This window comes from Thamnophis elegans, chromosome Z (genome assembly GCF_009769535.1).
Source record: "Thamnophis elegans isolate rThaEle1 chromosome Z, rThaEle1.pri, whole genome shotgun sequence".
In the NCBI taxonomy this organism is placed as follows: Eukaryota; Metazoa; Chordata; class Lepidosauria; order Squamata; family Colubridae; genus Thamnophis; species Thamnophis elegans.
The window spans coordinates 106,833,941-106,856,025 of record NC_045558.1 but is presented as its reverse complement, the minus strand read 5'-3'; the positions used below and the strand labels follow the sequence as shown (position 1 = coordinate 106,856,025).

The following is a 22,085-nucleotide window of genomic DNA, read 5'->3' as shown; positions in this document are numbered from 1 at the left end:
GCAGAAGGGGAAACGCAAATCCTAGGTTCAGTGTCTGAGTTAATCTTGTGGGCCTAATTGCTTATTTGGAGTTTCTATCTGGCCCAGTCTTTCTGAATGGATTACCAAATCTGCATTTCTAAAATAGTCTGTTTGTGCTTGGGGCAGAGAGACTCTTGTTGGTTTCTGCCTCAATATTTTTTCTCTCCATTTCTCCTTTAGGGGAAATATTCTGTCCTGCCTTTTTTTAATATTCCCAAAAATATTTCATTCTCTAGGAGAGTGGTTGGGTGCTGACTTTCTACAGTCCAAGGATAGCTTTAGTGCACCACATTGCAGAAGAAAATTTAAACTAATCTAATAATTTAAAACTCGGGAGATGTTTGAATATAAATGTTCATATTTTTTTTTAATGATTTGTTCTCCTGAATGACCCCTGAATTACTCCCCCGAAATTCATCTTTAGGTGCATGATTGCTACTTGCTCCGTTCCTCAAAACGGCATACGGAGCAGTTCCAATCTTTTTTTCCAGTACAAGCACATCATACACACACTTAAGAGAAACGTTATCGAAACTGGTCCCGAGCGAGCAGGAGGCGGGTTGACCTCGATCGTGCCAGCAAAGGACCAATGAAAGCGTTTCTGCGCACTTCCACAGAGAGGCGAGCTAGAACGGTCAGAAAAAATCACATGGAAAAAGAACATAGAAGCTCGACTGCAAATTCAACCGAGGAACTTCCTGTTTCCGGCTTTTGCTCCCGGCCTCCAGTGACTTGTAGAAGGCGGAGCGGGCTGAGGTTTACACACGGCGCGAGAGGAGGGTTGCAGGAATAGCAGCATGGCAACGGCCGCGGTGAGCAACAGCCTCGTTTTCGTTCTTGGGAGAGAGTCGGCTAACCTTCTTTTCTCCCACGCGAGGACACTCCGGGTCCCTGGTCGTCATTGAGCTTCTGATGGGGGGAGCGAGTCGGGAGTAACCCGCGTGGGATGCACTAGTCCTCCTCCCCATTCGCTCCCTTCTAGAAAATACGAGGGTCCTGCCTGACTGCTTTGCTTAAAATGCATTTGATTATAGCTCCTATCATTCGCCGCCAGTCCATGTGACAAAAGTGGGAACAGGCTCTTTGGGAAGACAGCATTTTGGGGACTGGGATACATTTCCATGTCGTGTGAATTGCATTTATGTGTATATAACTTTAACTCCGAGGAGTTTACCTAGTTCTGTTTCGCCACTTGCCAGTTTGTCCTTTAAACTTATTAAGCTAGGTTGGGATTTCTGAAATATATAACAGCAAGATTCTTAGCGGTGCGGTGACTTGTGCTGATCAGATTTCGTTCTGAGTTCACAAAATGTTAAATCGGGTGGTTGAGACTTAGCAATAGTGTTTGCACAACACGTGTAGTAGCTTGGCTAAGGTTATTCTAATGTATTTTTGAAATTTAATAATGGTTTAGGGTATAGATTCTGAAGATACATTAATTCAGTTACTTGTTTAAGCATGTTGGGGGAATTCTGAAAATCCACTCATTTTAAAGTAGTCAAGCTTGAGAAATGCTGTGCTAGACTATATATCTACTGCATATTCTTATAACTTTCCTTTTATCCCCTTTCCTGAGTAAATTATACCAGGGCTGCTAGGAGGGAGGTGATACAGTGATTAACTTGTCTCCCAATGATTCTGATTAGGATTTCTATTTCTCCACTATCAGAATGGGAAAGTGCCCCCCAACAACATCCAAAACAGTCGTTTGATAGATATCTGAGAATTCTTGTTGCCCCAGCAATTATGGATCCTATTAAACACCAGATACAGGATATGAAAATTTCATGGCAGAAATTGGAATGGGGGTAGGGGTCATATAGTTTGCCAAATCATATTTTGAATTATTTAAGAGTAAGGATTTTAATCTAGATTATCTCTAACACTAAACCACCATGATATTCTAAGAACATTGTTTTTTGCTCTGGTTCTCATGTTCACAAAATCTTCCGTTTGTGTCCTTTCATTCAGAGACCATTTAAAATTATGGTTGTGCTGAAATTTTTTTAATGTAGATCAGTTCTCAAAGTTCTGACCATTGATGTTCCCCTGTGGTCATGTGATCATAGTCCAAGCACCTGTGTGATCAGTTTATGGCAGGAACCTTGCAGGGATCTGTGGTCATGTGATCATCATTTACTAGCTACCCTGTCAATTTCCCACAAATAAACTCAGCAGTGGGGAAGCCAGCAGGAGAGGTCGGAAATCATTTATCTCTTTTTCTCCCGCTCACAGCGCTTCCCTGCCTTTGTATAGCCTCTCCTGATATCTTTTGGCCTCCAACTCAAACAGAACATGTGGTGGCCTTCCCCTGCCTCCTGCGATTTGTGTGCAGTCTATGCTGGCCGGCCCTCAGTCTCCCCACTCACATTCCTTACCTGGAACTCATACCTCTTTCTGCTTAGTGATTTTGTGTATCTTGGAGTTAGGAAGTATCACCAAGCAATGCAGTCACATGACATTACACAACCACATTGCTTAGCAACAGCAATTCCAGTTCCAATTGGCATCATAACCCAAGGACTACCTATATGTGCATCCACACAACTACAACATTTACACAAATGTATTCTATCATTCATATAGCTACTGTACTGTATTCTTCAGTTTTCCAGTCTGACCTCATTCACAGTACAATGCTGCTTCAGTTTGTCTTTTCTATCTCTTTGCTTATCTTTCTTTTTTCCTCCTTTGTCTCCATGTTCCAATTACATTTTATTTTGTTCCATCCATTATGTATGTATGTATGTATGTATGTATGTATGTATGTATATGTATATGTATATGTATATGTATATGTATATATGTGTTGTATTTGTGCTGATAAATAAATAAAGGGAGACTAGTATAGATCTATTTCAAGCTATTTAGCTCTCATCAGCTAGCCATACTAAATAGCTTGAAATCGATCTATACTAGTCTCCCTTTATTTATCAGCACAAATACAACACAAATGTAACAAAGGCAACAGTAAAAATATTGGGTTTCTGTCTGGATGGTCTCTTGTGACGAGCCGATAGACAGAATGGAAGCAGTAAGCTTCCTCCCATATTTGGGCATACCAGGGGTTGTAACACTAATTATGTATGTATGTATGTATGTATGTATGTATGTATGTATATATGTATATGTACATACACATATATACATACATACACACACATATACATATCTTGATTATTTTATCAAGTGCTTGATTGGGAGTCATGTTGGACATTTCCCAACAACATGTGATCTAATTATATAATATTCTGTGTTTGGAGTGATGTGAGATGACAAGAGAGTTCACATTTGGTAGCTCAGTAGCTCAGTGTCTATGAAGATTGTCAGTCATGCAGCTTATGGAGGTCTCAAAGGTGTTTTTTTTTTCAAGAGACGATTTTCTTTGACAACATTTCACTTTTCATCCAAGAAGCTTTTTAATATCTGACTGGATGATGGGGAATGGAAGGATTTATACTCCTTGCAAACAGCTGGTCATTTGCATTCTTGAAAACACCTTTGGCAGTATTAAAGCTCATTTTGTGTTTGGATGCCACACAGTTACAGTTTATATCACTTTATATGAGGTGTTTCCAAATGGGATGCATGTTTTGAAAGAGATATAGAGAGCGATCTGTTCTCTGTCTCAAAAATTCAGACCAAAATATGTTACTTATTTGAGATTTAGAACAGAATAATTTTGATATATGAGCAACCTCATCATCATCTCTTTTCTTCTCAGGCTACAAAAGTTCCTGAAATTCGCGATGTTACCCGGATTGAGCGTATTGGTATGTGTTCATTGCTGCCTCTTCCTAGAACAATTTCCAATTTTATTCCCATGGGGAAGTTTATTATTAAATCAATAATTATGTGACAAATCTAACAAATCAATGTGCTACTGTCTGTATGGAAATGATTGCCAAATCAAAAGCTGTTGTACAATTAGATGGCTTTGTAATTTTGATTCTCCTGGTATACAGCAAGGCAGTCAATGCTGAGTCTCAGGACAGATTCTTTTATTCGTGACTTCCAAATAAAATGGACAAGAAATTATCTACTTTATTTTGAGTAAGGAAAATGAAACATTTTAGATAGATCTTTAGGTAGGCTTATTAACTGCAGATATCACCTTCCTCTAATTAAAAAAAAGAGTTCAAAAAAACCTCCCAAAACTATCTCCATCTACCTACTTGAGGTTGCCTCAACAACTTTGCATCATTACCTGTGGAAATTGCCCTCCCATAAAAAATATTAAATAAAGCCTCCAGAAAATTGTCTGCTTCCAATATTCAATGTCACCAACCTTTTTTCAAGTAATCATTCTCTTTCATGTGCACAGGAGCCCATTCCCACATTCGAGGACTTGGCTTGGATGATACCTTGGAACCCAGACAGGTACTTGAGAAAATTTTCAGAAAGTTTTTGGATTTATTGAAGTTGGGAGAAAAAGCAGTTTGTTAAAGTGACTGAGTAGAATAATAGGTGCAATAATTGAGAGAGGTTTAGTGTTTAAATTTAAACTGCAAGAGAAGAAAAATTATTCATTTGCCAAATCATTCAGTTAATTGGCTTTATCTGTGCTAATGTTTTTCAGATAAATGAATTTCATTATAAATAAATTATCTTAACATTTAAAGAACAAAAATATGTGGAACATATATAAATGTTTATTCAGTTAAGAAAAAAAAACATGTAACTTCTTCAGACAATTGTATTATACATATCCCAATACTGCTAGGGGGTGGGGGAACTTGGTGTCATAACTTCAAATCTGAGTTGTAATAATCTTTTAGAAGGCCAGTCATAATTTCAAATGGGTCACTGAGTAACTGAACATAAGTCAAAACTATCAATATTCACACCCCACTCCACACACAAGGGAATATGAGTTTGTTTTTTTGTTATTAAGATAAAGACTGGTCAGTTCTGGATTAATTTTTCTCTGATCATTGTTATTTACAAGTAAATTCAATACAATTTACTACTTGAATGTTTTCCAGGAAATTATTTATCTTAACTATCTCCTACTGTCATCGAAAATAAGCAGGAAAGATAAAGTTCCTGATTATAATTTTGCAATCTAAAATGCAATTAATATAGGGTTAAATATATAACCCATTATATGCAGTATTTGAATAGTGTTAAACTGCAATTAGGAGAGATTAATAGGTCCGTGACCCGTCAAAACCGCGTTCCACAAAAGCGCGGTCGATGAAATCGCGTATGTGACGTCATCACAACGCGACGAAAAAGATCGAAAAATTGAAATAAAAATTAAATTACAGCAAGCCGATTCACATAAAAGTAAGCGTTAGGTTAAGGGTTAGGGTTAGGTTAAGGGTTAGGGTTAGGTTTAGAGCGTTAGCGTTACGTTTAGCGTTAGGTTAAGGGTTAGCGTTAGGTTTTTCGTTAGGTTAAGGGTTAGGTTTAGGGTTAGGTTTAGGGTTAGGTTAAGGGTTAGGTTTAGGGTTAGGTTTGGGGGGGTTAGGGGAAGGTTTTAGCTTTATTTTTACATTTTTCGATCTTTTTCGTCGCGCTGTGATGACGTCACATACGCGCTTTCGTTGACCGCGATTTTGTCGTCCGCGGTTTTGTGGTGGAACCTAATAGGTCAAGTGTCAGAAAGCAAATGTGAGAAATATGCTTTGTGAGGATTGAAATAAAGGAAAATAAATATTTCCCAGTTGTCCATTTCCCTCCCTTTTTTCTCCTCCCTGTTAGGTATCCCAGGGCATGGTAGGACAGTTGGCTGCTCGTCGAGCTGCTGGGGTGATTTTGGAGATGATAAAGGAAGGCAAAATTGCTGGTCGGGCTGTCTTGATTGCCGGCCAGCCAGGCACAGGAAAAACAGCCATTGCCATGGGTAAGGGGAAATTCTAGGAACCAGCAATGAGTTGCTGGTATCTTGAATGATAATGGATCTATCAACATGAAGGTTCCTCATTCTGAATCTCTTTTCTGAATAATTCTGGCTGCATTCTCTTGTAGTAACCATGTTATTGTCTCTCTTCCAGGCATGGCCCAAGCACTGGGTCTTGACACTCCTTTTACAGCGATTTCTGGGAGTGAAATCTTCTCTTTGGAGATGAGCAAAACTGAGGCACTAACTCAGGCCTTTCGGCGTTCCATTGGTGTCCGCATTAAGTAAGACGTTGCCATGAATTTGTATTCTCCAAAGACTGATTAGAGTCTACTGCTCCAACAGAAAGGACCAGAGAGTTAAACAACCTAAGGAAATGAACAGACATTTTACTATTTATATCTATGCAATACTTATACGCTGATTTTAGCTTGTTAGCTGCAATAGTTTTTGGGTTGCTTTAATGATATTTGGTCAATTACTGTGCAATTACTCTGAATTAGCTGTAACTAGAGTTATAGCTTTAGTTGTTTAAATGGGAAGTAGAAACTAATAAAAAGGTTTCTTGATTGACTTTGAAATTATATTTCTACTTTTTATTCAAAAGTAATGTAATGAGACATGTTACCATATGTCCTTTTTCTAATGACATTTTAATGATTTTTTACAGGGAAGAAACAGAGATAATTGAAGGTGAAGTTGTTGAGATTCAAATAGATCGTCCAGCAACTGGTTCTGTGAGTTGAGCTAGAATAGAATAATATGGGGAAAATGAAGTTGAATGTCTCCAATTGCCCAGTACTGGTTGAAACTGTCTATAAAAGCATCTTCATTAAGGTCATGATAACTGGAGAAAGTTGATTGGTCCCTTCCTGTTGCAGGGTGCCAAAGTTGGGAAGTTGACCTTGAAAACTACAGAGATGGAGACGATCTATGATTTGGGCACCAAGATGATAGAGTCACTGACTAAGGAGAAAGTGCAAGCTGGGTGAGTTCTGGGCAAAGAAGGGGAAAGAGTTGCAAGAGACAACATAAGACACAGATGAAAATCAAGGGCTTATACTAGATAGGCAGTGGCAAAGACTTGAATTTTTTTATTTGTCTGGTTTTTAGAGAGACACTATGAAAATCACTCAGTGAATTCCATGGTGAAGTACAGATTTGAATGTCAGTCTTTCTGGTCCGGTGCTTTTAATTCTTCGGTGTCCGGTTCTCCAGCAGACATTGGAATGACTTATCATTGCTATCATTGTGGTTAATGGAGATCATACATTGAGAAGCATATATGTGTTAAAGCAAAAAGGATAACAGATGGGGAACAAAAAATAAGTTCATACTTTAAAAAAAAATCTTGATTCTTCTTTCAGAAGAGAAAAGAGAAGTTAGCTGGTACTTCTGATGCCATGGGAGACACTGAGTTTCTTCATGAGATGTCTTTCATTCAATGTTGAATGCCAGGCCCAATCCAAAGTTACTTCTGTCTGTTTCTACAGGGATGTCATTACTATAGACAAAGCTACAGGAAAGATTACCAAACTAGGACGTTCCTTCACACGGGCCCGGGATTATGATGCAATGGGCTCTCAGGTATTGCCATGGGGCAGAAGGTAAATTTGTGGGAGGCTACAAAGAGACCCGAGGTTTATTATGGGGAGTGGGGAGGTAGGAATTGTGATCTGAGATGGACAGCTTTTACAGGCATTATAGACTGTGGCCAAGATGTGGAGGCTTTGCTTTGAAGGCAGAAGTCCCTGATAAAGAATTTAGTCCCTGATTAAGAATCCTAGGAAGCAGGAATCATAAAGACATCCATCCTAGCTCTAGGAGACTAGATAGTGTTGGGTTTAGCTGAATGCTATAATAGTTTTATAAGTATACATTTTTCAGATGCTTTTTGTCTGAGCTCGGAATTACAGGGCTGGGCTGGGAAGCAATAAGATAGGGAGGATTCAAGTTTAATTACATCTGTCTGATTTAGACAAAGTTTGTGCAGTGCCCTGATGGAGAACTGCAAAAGCGCAAGGAAGTCGTGCATACAGTCTCACTCCATGAAATTGATGTCATCAATAGCCGCACTCAAGGATTTCTGGCGCTCTTTTCTGGTAGGAAAATGGAGTGGGAGAAAAGGGAGATTATCAAACTCTGGTGTTTGGTATTTTCAGTCAAGGAAGAGATAGTATCTATTTCGTTGGATTCAAGTTGCTAAGATAGCATAAGATATAATATACATATCTATAAGAGACATCTTCTGTTAAGTGTCAATCTAGTTTTCTTTATGCCAGTTGGATCACATATCCCATTATTTTATGGTGGCTGGAGGTTGTAGAAATTATAATTCACTATAGTTATATGATTGGTAAAAAAAATCAATAGGTTTAATATAGGACAGCAGTTCCCGCATAATTTTTATGTCTTATAGGTCAACACAAATAATAGCATTTCAGTATAATGTAAATTTTGAATGGAACGTTTGGGGGGGAAATTCCATATCGTATAATTCTTCAAACTTTAAGCCTATGGAATTCATGGAACATAGAGCCGAGGTGGCACAGTGGTTAGAATGCAGAACTGCAGGCTACTTCAACTGACTGCAGTTCGGCTGTTCAAATCTCACCGGCTCAAGGTTGACTCAGCCTTCCATCCTTCCGAGGTGGGTAAAATGAGGACCCGGATTGTTGGGGGCAATATGCTGACTGTAAACTGCTTAGAGAGGGCTGAAAGCCCTATGAAGCGGTATATAAGTCTAACTGCTATTGCTATTGCTATTTATTATTTAAAAAATGTAAAAATTATGTTTTTGGCACTTTATATGCAGAGGATATAGGATATCTAAGGATTGTGATATTTATGTAATGGTAATTAACAGTAAGTGTTAGATAACTCAGATGCAATGATATTTTACTGTGTATTTTAACAAGTATTGAAATTATATCAATAGTTAGATACATGGGAAATGTATGATCCTCTTATTCTTTTATTTATTTACCAAAAAATATTTTGGGTAGTATTTTCTGAAATTATAATCATTGAACTCTTATTAACTGAGAAAATATCTACCAAGCCATAAAACAGAAAACAAAGATGAAAAGTATGGGTAACAATGATTCATGTTTCCTCTCGTTTCTAATCCTATATTTCCAGGTGACACAGGAGAAATAAAGTCAGAAGTACGGGAGCAGATCAATGCAAAGGTAGCAGAATGGCGAGAAGAAGGCAAAGCTGAGGTGATCCCTGGGGTGAGTTGTACATTTTAGAATGTAGATTAAATCTCCACACCATTTCCCTCATTTTGTAGTCCTTTACTAACCATTTATTCAGCAACCAAACTAATGATGCTGCTGAAAAAAAATTTTTTACAGCCAATTTATGAGCATTTATGACTTTATAGTGTCCCTCAATCATTTGATCATGATTACCACCAGCACGCATTGTGCTTGACCTGTGGGGCGTTTTCCCCATTAACTTGTAGAGCAGAGAGATTGGAAAAGAAGGGATTTCAAGAGAGTAAGCCTTTTATTCTTGTACACATTAAAAATAGTGCAATTGCACTAGCAGCAAGTAATGAAAAAGGAAAGGTTGCCTACAAAAATCACTTGCTTCCTCATTGGCAGAACAGAAAGTTTGCAGAGGAAGGGATTTCAAAAAAAACCTAAGCTGTTTTCACAATAAGAAAGATAATAAGCTCCTTGAGCAGTTAGAAAGGCAGAGGAGTGGTTAGGAGGCAAACAAAAGCCAAAGGGTGAAATTGAATACACTTTTGGCTTTCAGCCAGAAAGCACAGTGGTGGTCATGTAATTTCCTACATAGTAACCACTTAATTTAGCAGAGGAGTTGCTAGTCCTACTTAGGAAGATTGAGGACTACTTGTATTTTATCTCTGACTTAAAAGTTCTGGAAGAGTAAACCTCCTCCCATGTGATTTTTCCTCTCTCCCTAATTCTATAGGTTCTCTTCATTGATGAAGTCCATATGCTGGATATTGAGTGCTTCTCCTTTCTTAATCGAGCCCTGGAGAGTGACATGGCACCTGTCCTCATCATGGCCACCAATCGTGGCATAACCAGGTTGGTATCAGGTGATTCAGTGACTAGCTGAAAGATTTCATTATGGACAAAAGCATTAAAAACCAGCTTCTACAATACCCAAATTCTGTAAACTCTAGTCTAGGCAACAGTTCTGTTCTTTCCCCTGCATAATTGATTGCTTCTCATAATTTTGATAGGCTCATTATGACTCTGAAATGATTGTAATGCCTATATGGATCATTACTCCCTTTCAATGAGATTAAAATTGAGCTGCAATGAGATGCAGAAATGCTCATATGCAGTGAAGGAAGACAATGAAATATTGATAGACAAGGATACAGTTGAAAGAAAGATTACATATGATCATAGTGCATTGTCGAGTGGAGAATTCTTATAAAGTATTAAATATGATGGGTGTTTTCAGTAAAGCCAGCTAAGATTGCACAGAAACCATTGTTCTCAAGTAGTGACTTTTAGTGGGATAATATCAAACAGAGGTGAATGTGATAACAAATGCTGAAGATTTGCTTATATTCATTAAAGGTGCAGAAGGAAAACCTGTTGTCCAAAGATGAGCTCTTAGCATTATATTTACATGATATTCTTTCTACTGGTTTATTAGTCCTGTGGACCCCATCAATTTCTTTTCCTTGCAATGTAGGATTCGTGGCACCAACTATCAAAGCCCCCATGGCATTCCTATTGACCTGCTGGATCGTATGCTGATTATTTCAACCTCTCCATACAGTGATAAGGAGACAAAACAAATATTGAAAATCCGGTGAGGAGCACATTGTATCAGCTTCTGGCCTGAAATATATTGCCTGTATCACAGTTGCCCCCTTCCCAACTACAACAATAGTTTATTTTTCTACTTGAAATGAGGCATTCTTATGCTGATTACCGCCAGGCTTCTCTTTCAGGTGTGAAGAGGAAGATGTTGAGATGAATGAAGATGCCTACACAGTATTAACCCGCATTGGTTTGGAGACTTCCTTGCGGTATGCCATCCAGCTCATTACAGCAGCCAACTTGGTGTGTCGCAAAAGAAAGGTAAGCTCAGACCTTGTATAGTGTTTCAATGCCTTCTGACAATGGACTATGCCATTGCTCAAGGTCTTTTGATGGCCAAGAACACATACATACATACATACGTACGTACGTACGTACGTAGAACTACAGACAGTTATATCACTGTTTATAGATAGCTTTAAAAATTTCCCAGTACATTGGTAAGATTAAAAGTGTATTAACAAAACTTTTTATTTATTCAAAAAAATATTAATAAGAACTGACAGTCATAGAATAAGGACAATTTGAAAATTTGGAGTGCAGTTATAATTTTGAAGTCTTGATGATTGTATACTGAGTCCAGAAAACACATTCCGGCTTCTTACTTTTACCCAGAGATTCAGACATGTAGAAGGAAATGCATGTTCACAATTTGTATTGTTTATGTACTTGAACTTAAATCTTCACTTTCCTGCGCATTTTTTATATTCCTACCAAACTGAAAATCTTACCAGAATAAGCTAGGTTTGAATGCCGAAAGAATCTGTGTGGAAAATGTTTGTGATATCTTATTGATTGCAATGCTCCTGAAGTCTAGATTCTCATGAATTTTATATTGCCCAACAAAGTTTGAAAAATCCATCCATGTTGGTTGTTTCCATGTTGGTAGTTGTCTTACACCTCCCAGTACTGTGCAATGTGCTAAATCAGTGGTCCCCAACCCCCGGTCCGCGGACCGGTGCCGGGCCGTGGACCGGTGCCGGGCCGTGGAGTACCTGGCACCGGGCCGCGCAGCGGCCGGGGGCCATGATCGCTGCAGCGGCCGGGGGCCATGATCGCTGCAGCGCAAAGGCTCCTGGGCCGTGCACAAAAGCTCCTGGGCCGTGCCCCCACCCCTGCGCACGCTCAGCGGGCCACGGTAAAATTATCAAAGGCTGACTGGTCCGCGGCGATAAAAAGGTTGGGGACCACTGTGCTAAATTATCTATCAAAAGTACATTATGGCAATATGTTATATGAACTAATTCTATTGAAATTAAGACTTAATCAGCTTCATCCACTTAACATGAAAACAGTGTTGTTTTGGGAACCCTTGTTCATAACATGTCTTCTTCATAGTCATCAATGAGGAAACATCTTTCGAAAGGAACCTTTCTTGGCTGTTTTGTGCAAGTTTCATATTCTCCTTACTCAACACCAATACTGTACATGACATAAAACTATCCATCATCATTAACCTATGGCAGTTATTCCATATCTTCACAATAATTATGGTATACTTATGATGGAGAGTTGTCATGACCAGAACAGTTTTACTATTTTAATGGTGCAGTTGGTGGGGGTCATCTTCATGGGTTTCTGTCTGTGGGACAGGAATATTGACTCTTTCCTTTTATGTCCTCAGGGCACAGAAGTTCAGGTTGATGACATCAAGCGTGTATACTCCCTGTTCCTGGATGAGTCACGCTCCACTCAATACATGAAAGAATATCAAGATGCTTTTATGTTTAATGAACTCAGTGAGTAAAAGTATGAGCGAAGAATAATCAGAGTCCCAGTCCCAAAATCACGTTCCCTTCTAGCAGTCATTTTTCCTAATGGCAACAATTATATACTGAGCTCTTAAAAAAAAAGCAATGTGCTAAATTATCTATCAAAAGTACATTATGGCAATATGTTATATGAACTAATTCTATTGAAATTAAGACTTAATCAGCAAGCATACAAATTAATTGCAAACAACTGAGCTCTCTAACTTCAGCCAGGCCATCAAAGGTTAGGACTCCACATACTATGTTTGTTGTTCTTTTATGGTAATGTGAATGATTGAGGATGTAGCAAGCTTTTCCATAGCAAAAGGCCATCCTGTTATAGTTTGTCTGCCAGAAAGTATGAAAGCTGCTAAACAGAATATGAAATGGGAATATCGTACAAAATGATCCAAGATGCAGACTGACAAGTATGGGTACTTTTGATTCTAGTGCCCTTTACTTGATCATTGGTCTTGAGTGCTGTAAGCCTCCTAATATAATTTTGTAAAAAGAATTCTGTGATTACGCGGGAACTTCATAGAGTTAAAATTTTAAGACCATGTCCTCTTAAACAACATCCTTATTTACTGAGGATGATCTCTCACTCGTCCCCCAAATAATCTTGGCAGAGTTTCTCCATCTTGATGTTTTGTTTTTATTTTTCAGAAGGGGAGACCATGGATACAACATGATGAAATTTAAATACCCAGAGCAGACGGGAGTGTGAATCGATATTCCTTTGTGTTATTAGTTTTTTATACAAATAAAACAGAATTTACTGAATTTCTGCTTGCTTTGAATTGCGAAGCCAACAAAAATCACCATTTTTAGTATTTCAGTAACTGCTTCCTACGTGGTGCTTTCTTAAACAGATTTAAGTCTTAAATTCTGCAAGCTTTTTTTCTGTGATACAACCTTTTGACTCTCGTAAAAGAATTTTATACAATGATGAATTAATTCTGTTGCTGGCATTATCGTTTTCCATTCCTTCCCCCCCCCCCCCCAAACCTATAAAATAGCCCATATTGTTGAGTGGAGAGATTTACAAGAAAAGACAACAGCAGTTTGACTTGCAAAATTTTATTTCACATATCTTCTGGAAAAAAGTCATCATAGGAATGTCTTTGCCCCCTTTAAAGTTTGCGCCAGTTACAAAGTTTGACCAGCAGAGAGAACTTAGGCACTCCATAAATGTGCCTTCTCTGGCAAAGGCAGGACAATAAAACAATCATGTTCAATATTACGTTGTTGGTTTATCCTTCTGAAAACTGCCGGTAAAGTGATTCCAATTTGGAGTCTGTAAACTGAGGCACAAAATTAATCTTGAGAATTTCAGAGAAACCCTCCTCGAGGGATGGCTCCACATACTTACTCCTGTCAAAAAGAAAAATAATCATTAAGTAGTCCCCAGGGTTGGGGATATTTGCAGAGCTTTGTTTAACCATGCTATTGGATTTTTGCAAGGATGGAAAGTGCCCAAGAAAGCTGCCTGAAGAAAGCAAGTCGATGGTGACAACCCCATGACCTATTGGGTAATTATTCTTTCCAGATATAAATAATGACAGGTTTGCATCAACACCCCCCCCCCCTTCACAGGAGGCCCAGTCAAGTCTCTTCTATCTCGTCCCTGCAGGTGGGAGGTGGAACAAAGGGAGCCAGGAACTGTGAGGAAAACTGCACCCCTACTTCTCATTCCAGTGTGTCCCAAATGGCCCCCTCCTTCCAGGAGTAAGAGGCTTACCTATCAACAGCTAGTGCACCTAAGGCAACACTTCCCCTCCCCCTAGTGAATCCTATCTCTCCAACAAACACTGAAGCTGTTCCCTTGTCTTTCCTCACCAGCCATCACTGTTAAAGAGAATGTAATTTTTGACCTCAGTTGCAAAGCAGCCAATGGCTGGTTGGCCATAGATACCAGAGGGACACAGGAAACAGGGTGGGGTATGTATTTCCCATCTTTCCTTGCATAACACAACCTGTAGGTTCATGGAAGTATAATTGGAAGGCATAGCACTGAAGGGATTCCAACTTCCCCAAATTTCATTATCATGGGGATCATGGATTCTGGCATTCTTGTATGTTGGCCCATTAGAATTGCCTTAGTTCAGCAGTGTCAAATGATTTCTTTGAGGGCTGGATCAGCATTGTAGTTCTCCATGGGTCAGCATTGTGGAGAGACGACCGATGCCTCCAGCACCCTGCCAGCCAAAAAGGGTGCAGAGGGGCCACGCATGCCCCCCCCCACTCAATTTTCAGCCTGGATGGTCTCCTGCAGCACTTTGTTAGCCAAATGGTGTGTGACTGAGCCATACAGCCCCCCCCCCCACCTGTGCCTTATTTTTGGCTTCTGCAGCATTCGGGCAAAATCGGGCCATGCAGAGACCTTGCGAAACTCCCATGTGGCCCATTTTCAGCCTCCCCAGCCTCCAGCAGCAGGTCCCCATGCAGCATATTTTTGGCCAGCAGAGTGTTTCTGGAGGCTGGGGAGGCCAAAAATGGGCCAGATTTAAGCACCCGTGGGATGGATCTGGCCCACAGGCCTTGAGTTTGACACCCCTGACTTAGTTGAACAATTGTTGCCCTACACTTTCCAATTTCACCCACTTGAAGCTTACAGATATGCACGTTTTATTTCTTTATAGACAAATAAAGAAAAGGAGGAATTTTACTCCTTGATTACATTTGGCAGGGCAAGCTTATCGGTAACTTAGCACTGAAAATTAGCTTTTTGAATTCAGCTTTGGAAATAATTAGCTAACTCTTCTAAATCTCCAACAAAAGTAACTTAACTACTCTGGGAAGAATAGATGCCCAGGAAGGACTAATTTTCCATTCCAGTTCACTCTTTTCAGGTTTTTAGAAACTTACTTATAGGTATTCAATACAATGTTGTTGACTGGCACATGTTCTTTCTCTGTCATCTCTCGGAACTAAAAAGGAAAAAGGGTTCTAGTCAGCAGGGGATAGCAATGGGAAAATAAATTGGACAATACTTAATTTTTAAAACAAATACAGTATAGGGAGTCCTTAGCCACAACTGAGCCCGTTTTCTGTTGCTGTGAGAAAGTGATTAAATGAATTTTGCTCCATTTTACAACCTTGCAGAATCACCACTGTTAAGTTAGTAACAAGGTTGTTAAGGGAATCTAACTTCCCCATTGATTTTGCGCAAAACATGAGCACATGATCCCAGGATACTGCAACATTCATAAATACGGACCAATTGCCACACATCCAAATTCTAATCACATGACTATGGGGGTGCTGCAATGGTCGTGAATATGAAAAATGGCCGTAAGTCACTTTTTTCAGTAACATAACTTCAAAAGGTTGCTAAATGAACAGTTGTAAGTCAAAGTCTACCTGTAGTCCTCAAATTCCAATGACAATTGGGATCAGAATTTCCACTGCTAAGCGATGTGCTTGAAAAGTGCCATGACATTGTTTAGTGATAATAATATTAGTTGCCACTGTTAACAAGGGCAACTTCCTGCCGGCTTTTCATAACCCAAATCAGTGGGAAGATGCAAGCCCTAAGTGGCTCACATACAGGTAAGTAGCTGCTGCTGGGCGGGGGAGGGTGCAAGAGAGATTGACAAGGGTCAAGGAGGGATCAAGAGGATGTACAAGGGAGGGGAAGGGAGGCTGGGAGAAGGTGCAAGGGAGATACAGCAAGGGTTAGGATGTGCAGGAAGTGCAGTTAAGTTTTTAAGGGCAGTACATCTCCTTTATTGGAATATTTTAAATCAAGAAGTTCTTGTACATATGGAGAGGGACAACAGAATATCACTTATCTACAGAGAACCCAGATACTAATTTGGCTTGTGGGATAAATAATTTTTAGGAAGGGCTTTGTCAGGTCTTATTAAGACTAGAGAATCAGATCTTTCACCTTCAAAGACAGAATACTTGTACTAGAAGAAACTGCAAGCTACCAATGCTACATTCATCTTTAAGCAAAAGTGTGATTTATAGCAAAATAAAAAAAATAAATTTAATATTGAAAAGATGTGCTGGGTACACCCACGCTATCTGTCAAAGTCTCTTGAAGCACCTTCAAATCTGAACAGTGGCACATTTCTAATCTGTACTTGCACCTTATCTATTTCTGAAATGCCACAATTTATACACAGTTCTCCGAAGTAGCCTGTGTGGGGAGTCATTGATGGGTTATTCTCATATCCAATCTGCCCTGAGACTGAGGTTAAAGTTGAGGCCACTCCCCTCTACTTCCTCTGCATGGCTCCAATTTAATCTCAGTCTCGGCCCGAATCAGTACTGTTTTTGCTTCGAATTGGACTTGAGTGTTTGTTTTTTTCCTTCTTTTCTCCTTCCTTTCCTTCCTCACCTCTCCTAGCGTCTGTGTGTGTGTGTGTGTGTCTTGCATAAGCTGTGCTTTGCTACCTTGTGAGGTGCTACTGTACTGCTGGGCGGTTGTGGGGCTCCAGGCCAGGTGCCAAGGGGCGCTGGGAGCCACAATCCCCCTATTCCATCTGGTGGGGGGGGGGTTGCTAGATCAGAAAAGAGGCTCCTGGAGGAGCAGCTCGGCGGACCTCACTTGGAAGCATCGGATCGCATGGTTGGCGGTCACCATTTTGTTGAAGGTGGCCATTTTGAGAGGTGCACATCCTCTGATGTGCAGCTGCTGCAGGACATTAAGAAGCTGATGGTGGCTACCCAGTTTTCAGCAGACACCACGCTGGACGCAGTTAAGTACTCTAGAGCCCTGTCCTCTTCAGTGGCATCAAGACATCTTCTCTGGTTGCTGTAGGCAGATACCAGATCAAAGTGGAACCTGGCAGCAGCTGAGTATGCCGGAGACAAATTGTTTGGTGCTTACCTTGATCCTATTCTAGTGGAAGATAAAAATAAGTGCAAGATCCTCCCTTCCTTGACCAAGCTCTCTGATCAGCGTCCAGCCCTTATCCAAGGAGGTCTCCATACCGGCTTCCTGCCAACACTTCCAACAACAGAGATATTCTTCCCCAGATACTCAAGGCAAGGGGACAGACAATACTCTAGGGACAGGTACAGGTACCAGCATCCCGGTAAATGGCTTCGAGGGGGCGGATGGCCGTCCCTACCACAGAAACAAGTGATTTGGATCAGATCACCTGAATGGCGGCTGCCTTACCTTGTTTTCAGATCGCTGGAACTGCACCACCACTGATCCTGGGTCCTTCAGACTGTTAGGTTTGGTTGAGGTTAGAGTTCCGCTCCCATCCTCCAAATAGATTCCATCTCTTTTCTTCCTCTAGGAACCAGGTAAAACGTAAGCTCATGCACAAGGCTATTCAGTATTTGATGGATATCCAAGTGGTGGAGCTGGTTCCAGAGGGAGAGAAGAGGTTAGGGTTTTATTCTAATCTGTTCGTAGTTCCCAAAAGTTCAGGGAGTTGGAGAGTGATCCTGGATTTGAAGGTGTTGAATACTAGGTTAGTGTATCATAAGTTTAAGATGGCGTCCCTAAAGTCCATCCTCGAGGGGATTAGACAAGGGGACTTCCTGGCATCCATTGACATCACGGAGGCATACCTCCATATCATGATATTCCCAGAACACCATACGTTCCTTAGGTTTTCTTATAAGGGGATCCATTATCAATACAGGGCTCTCCCTTTTGGCTTAGCGTCAGCTCCCAGAACCTTCACCAAGGTCCTGGCGGTGGCCATGGGTCATCTCTGCTCTGTTCCGGTCCGCTTACAGTGCTACTGGATGATATCCATTAACACCTTGCAGACCCTGGAGTTCTCGATCAATTTCGTGAAGAGTTATCTGGACCCCACTACTAGACTTCAGCATTTAGGGGCTGTCATTGACATAGTGGAGTGTGAGGTGTTCCTTTCTCAGGACTGTAGGGACAGTATTCTGGGGTTGATTAAACAGATTTGCAAGGCATGCTCTGTTCCCGTAATTCTTCTCTCTCGGCTCCTGGGAAAGTTTATCTCGTGCATCATGATTGTACCATGGGCCTCTGCGCCAGGGAGCTGCAATGGTTACTACTTCCCCACCAGAGGGACAGAACCAGCGATGCCTTCTTCAAGATTCTTGTGCCGCCCCACAGGTTTTTCTGCCCTTCCATTGGTGTCCCCAGCGCTGCCAGGAGCTCCCTGTTCAGGGAACCAGACAAGTTGGTCCTGATGACAGATGTGAGTCTTTTAAGTTGGGGAGCTCACCTGGAATCCCAGATAGCCCAAGGCTGGTGGATACCCATGGACCTGCAAAAAAACATAAATTGGCTGGAGCTCAGGGCGAGGGTCAGCCATCAACATGTCCTGGCCCTGATGGACAAGATTGCTGCCAAGGCCCATGTCAACAAACAAAGGGGCACTCACTTGCTTGTACTTTGAGATGAGGCAGTGCAACTGGGAAACTGGGTGGAATGGCATCTTCTGTCGATACAAGTGGAACATATCTCTGGGTGGAGAACCAGCAGGCAAACTGGCTCAGCAGGAAGACGGTGGACCACGGAGAATGGCAGTTACATCCCAGCATTTTCAACGACATTTGTCGGAGGTTCGGTTGGCCAGCAGTGGATCTCTTTGCTACCCCGTCCAACTCCCAGGTCCGGAACTTCATCTCACAGTTCCCAGCTTGAGGGGCAGTAGCCATTGACATCTTGCATTGCAGATTGCCAGCGGGTCTCCTCTACGCCTTTCCCCCTCTCCCTCTCATTCCCGGGGTTCTCAGGAAATTAGAGAGGGCAGAGGTGATCCTTGTAGCACCATATTGGCCCTGGCGATCTTGGTTTGCTGACCTGGTGGGGCTGTTGGTCCTTCCCCATTGAAGGATTCCATGGCGGGGGGAGGGGAGGTGGCTCTGCATCAAGGGAACCTAGTTCATCCGGAGCCCAAGTGGCTTCAGTTGACTGCTTGGCGCTTGAGCGGGAGCAATTAAGGGCGGGCCAATTCTTGGCCAGAGTGATCAAGACCATTGAGGCATCCCGTAGGCAATATATCACCCGCATTAACAATGCGACTTGGTCCTCTTTTGTGTCCTGGTGCCGGTCCACACAGGTGGATCTGGCTTTGACAACGCAGGTGCTGGAGTTCCTTTAGGATGGTCTTGAGAAGAGTCTATCCCACAACATCCTCAGGAAGCAAGTTGCAGTATTGCTACAGTCCCTGGGGGGCTCTCATTCCCTAGTGCAGCACCCAGGCATTGAGGTTTCTTAGAGGGGCGGCTAATCTTAGGCTACCCGTGGTTCACCGGTTTCCTACATGGGACCTACCCAGGGTGTTCCAGGCACAGACCGAGGCTCCATTTCAGCCTTTGAGGACAATAAGTCTTCAGTTCCTCACCCTTAAGGTTGTTTTTCTGATGGCGATTAATTTCGCCAGACACGTATCAGAACTCAATGCCCTGTCATCTAGGGCTGACCTATGCAAATTTCATGACAACAGGGTCGTTCTCAGGCTTGATCCTTCCTTCTTGCCCAAGATTAACTCTCCTTTCCATAGGCCTCAGGTGGTGGTTCTCCCGGACTTCTGTCTGGTGCCCTCCAAGGAGAGGGAATGGTCCTGGCATCACCTGGACTTGAGAAAGCACTGCGTATTTATCTGAAACACACTTCTACATTCAAGAAGTCGGAGGCGATCTTTGTCTCCTTCCAGCCCTCCACCCTAGGGGCTAGGGTGTCACCAGCTACCATCGGCAGATGGATTAGGCAGATGGATTATCACTAGAGCATATGAGGCACGAAGGCTTCTGGTGCCGGTTGGCATCACAGCGCACTCCAGTAGAAGTGCAGCCATGTCTGCAGCCTGGTTGACCCAGGCGCCCATCGAGGATATTGTAGGGGAGCCACTTGGGCTTCGCCCTTGCCTTTCATCAGACACTATTGGCTGGACACTTACACTTCAGCTGAGGCCTCTTTTGGTAGGAGGGTACTGCAGGGAATGCTGGACACTCGAGAGGCTCAGGCCCAGTGATTCCCTCTCATGAACATCAAACTTGGACATGTCCCATCAGTGACTCCTCCCACAGGCTACTTCAGAGAATGTCAGTTGGTCTTACCTGAACTGCATTTCTCGAAGTCCTGTGGGATGAATTACTTCTCACCCTTGTTAAGAGTGCTTTGCTAGGGTCCTAAGCCAGATTTAATGGCTATTGGGTCAGTCAGGGTCCTGGGGTTTGGGGTGTTGTCTTTCCTATACCCTTCCTTCCCAGGTTCTTCTTTGGAACACTGACCAATTAAACTGGAGCCATGCAGAGGAAGCAGAGGGGAGTGACCTCAACTTTAACCTCAAGTCTCAGGGCAGATTGGACATGAATATAACCCATCAGTGACTCATCCCATAGGACTTCGAGAAATGCAGTCCAACTGACATTTGGTACTGCCCTGTGCCAATGGTTCCAGAATTACATTCCTTGTTGGATTATAAGAGAAAAGGAGGAAAGTTTGCAAGTCCTCAAAAGGGGGAGTGGGGATGGGGACTGGATTCAAAGAAATTTGCTTTCCCAAGTGAAGAAGGTATATCATGGTATAAGGCAGTGTTCCTTAATCTCAACAACTTTAAAATGGATGGACTTTTTGAAATTCTGCCTTTATTATTTTCACAGTTCAAGATGAATTATTATGAAGGATGGTGAACAAGCCTAATACTCCTTCTTTTTCCTATTTTACCTTTTAAAACTCTGTGTGGCAAGTTCAACTCAGACAGAGTAATTAGCCCAAAATCACCCAACTGTCTTTTATACTTAAAGGAGGACCAGAACTTGCAGCTTGCTGGTTTCTGGCGGTGCCTCCACCACTAGACTGAGCTGGTTGACTAGGAATTGAAATCCACCCATCTTAAAATAGCTGAGATTGAGAAACAATGATCCAAAGTACTTACTCTGTTGTTATGCTTGGCTTGTTCCAGCGAGGCAGTAAAAAGAAAGCAGCGGCAGGGAACGCTGGCCTTCTTAGCACATTCAGTGTACCTAGATAAGGGAACAGCATTTTAATTTCTCAATTTATCTGATTATTTTCTATCTTTGGGCTTGCAGCTTAGACATTATCTACTAAACTTAAGGGATGAACCTTACCTGCGTCTCGATTCCAGTTCTGGGTTGGTATTATCCACTACTACACTCTTTCCTGCTTGCAATGATGTTTCACACAATGCCACACATTTCTTCCATGAACCAAGGGTGTCCTTAAAGGGAGAAAGGCAAGATATAAAGGAAGGAAGCAAGCAATAAAGCAGGACGAGAAGAGTTTTAATCTCTCATTGCTTACCTGGTTGACATACGCATATCCAACTGAGACTAAATGTCTCTTCAAAAAAGTTGATTTGCCAGCTGGAGTGGGCAGGAAAAGATGGAGGAAGTATGAACAGTGGGGTATAGCAGAGATTTCTAAAAGTCAACAGAACTCAAGGAACATCATCAATACATGCCTTAATACGTGCATACATTTTTTAAAAATAGCATCCATGTTCCTTGCAACATTCACAACTAATAGTCAAAGGCACGATAAAATTCCTTAATTTCACAACACTTGGACAGACTTAACCAGTTTCAACTGGGACCACATTTGACCAAACCAAATCCAAAAACTGGAGAATTCCAAGAAGCTTGACAATGGCATATTGGTCATTAATAGACATCAACAACATCAATATATCATTAAAAAGAGACAATCAACAAGCCAAAGGGGGAACCAAA

At 41.5% G+C, this 22,085-nt stretch overlaps 2 protein-coding genes across 3 annotated transcripts in view; one reads left to right on the top strand and one right to left on the bottom strand.

The window, feature by feature from the left end:
- The first annotated feature begins 735 nt into the window (after positions 1 to 735).
- On the top strand, positions 736 to 13,674 carry RUVBL2 (RuvB like AAA ATPase 2). Of its 2 annotated transcripts, none has more exons than XM_032235653.1 (15): positions 736 to 833; positions 3,746 to 3,794; positions 4,346 to 4,401; positions 5,728 to 5,869; positions 6,021 to 6,150; positions 6,537 to 6,603; positions 6,748 to 6,854; positions 7,360 to 7,453; positions 7,845 to 7,968; positions 9,008 to 9,102; positions 9,812 to 9,930; positions 10,553 to 10,672; positions 10,815 to 10,944; positions 12,308 to 12,422; positions 13,104 to 13,674. In XM_032235653.1, the coding sequence occupies exons 1-15, from the start codon at positions 819 to 821 to the stop codon at positions 13,124 to 13,126; spliced, it is 1,386 nt and encodes a 461-aa protein (XP_032091544.1). In that variant the 5' UTR covers positions 736 to 818; the 3' UTR covers positions 13,127 to 13,674. The 2 variants fall into 2 exon arrangements, with proteins under 2 accessions (XP_032091544.1, XP_032091543.1); XM_032235652.1 differs by having other exon boundaries at positions 13,101 to 13,674.
- PNKP (polynucleotide kinase 3'-phosphatase) overlaps positions 13,412 to 22,085 on the bottom strand; it is a 24,362-nt gene continuing 15,688 nt past the window's right edge. Inside the window, 5 exon segments of the mRNA XM_032235654.1 lie at positions 13,412 to 13,808; positions 15,303 to 15,364; positions 21,272 to 21,359; positions 21,465 to 21,574; positions 21,658 to 21,719. Coding sequence (XP_032091545.1) covers positions 13,688 to 13,808; positions 15,303 to 15,364; positions 21,272 to 21,359; positions 21,465 to 21,574; positions 21,658 to 21,719 — 443 coding nt within the window. The 3' untranslated portion in view covers positions 13,412 to 13,687.

Excerpts from the sequence above, each read along its gene's own strand:
- RUVBL2 (XM_032235652.1), top strand. Across the intron at positions 7,454-7,844 it reads ATGATGCAATGGGCTCTCAG|ACAAAGTTTGTGCAGTGCCC; the intron begins GTATTGCCATGG and ends TGTCTGATTTAG. Across the intron at positions 9,103-9,811 it reads AAGCTGAGGTGATCCCTGGG|GTTCTCTTCATTGATGAAGT; the intron begins GTGAGTTGTACA and ends CTAATTCTATAG.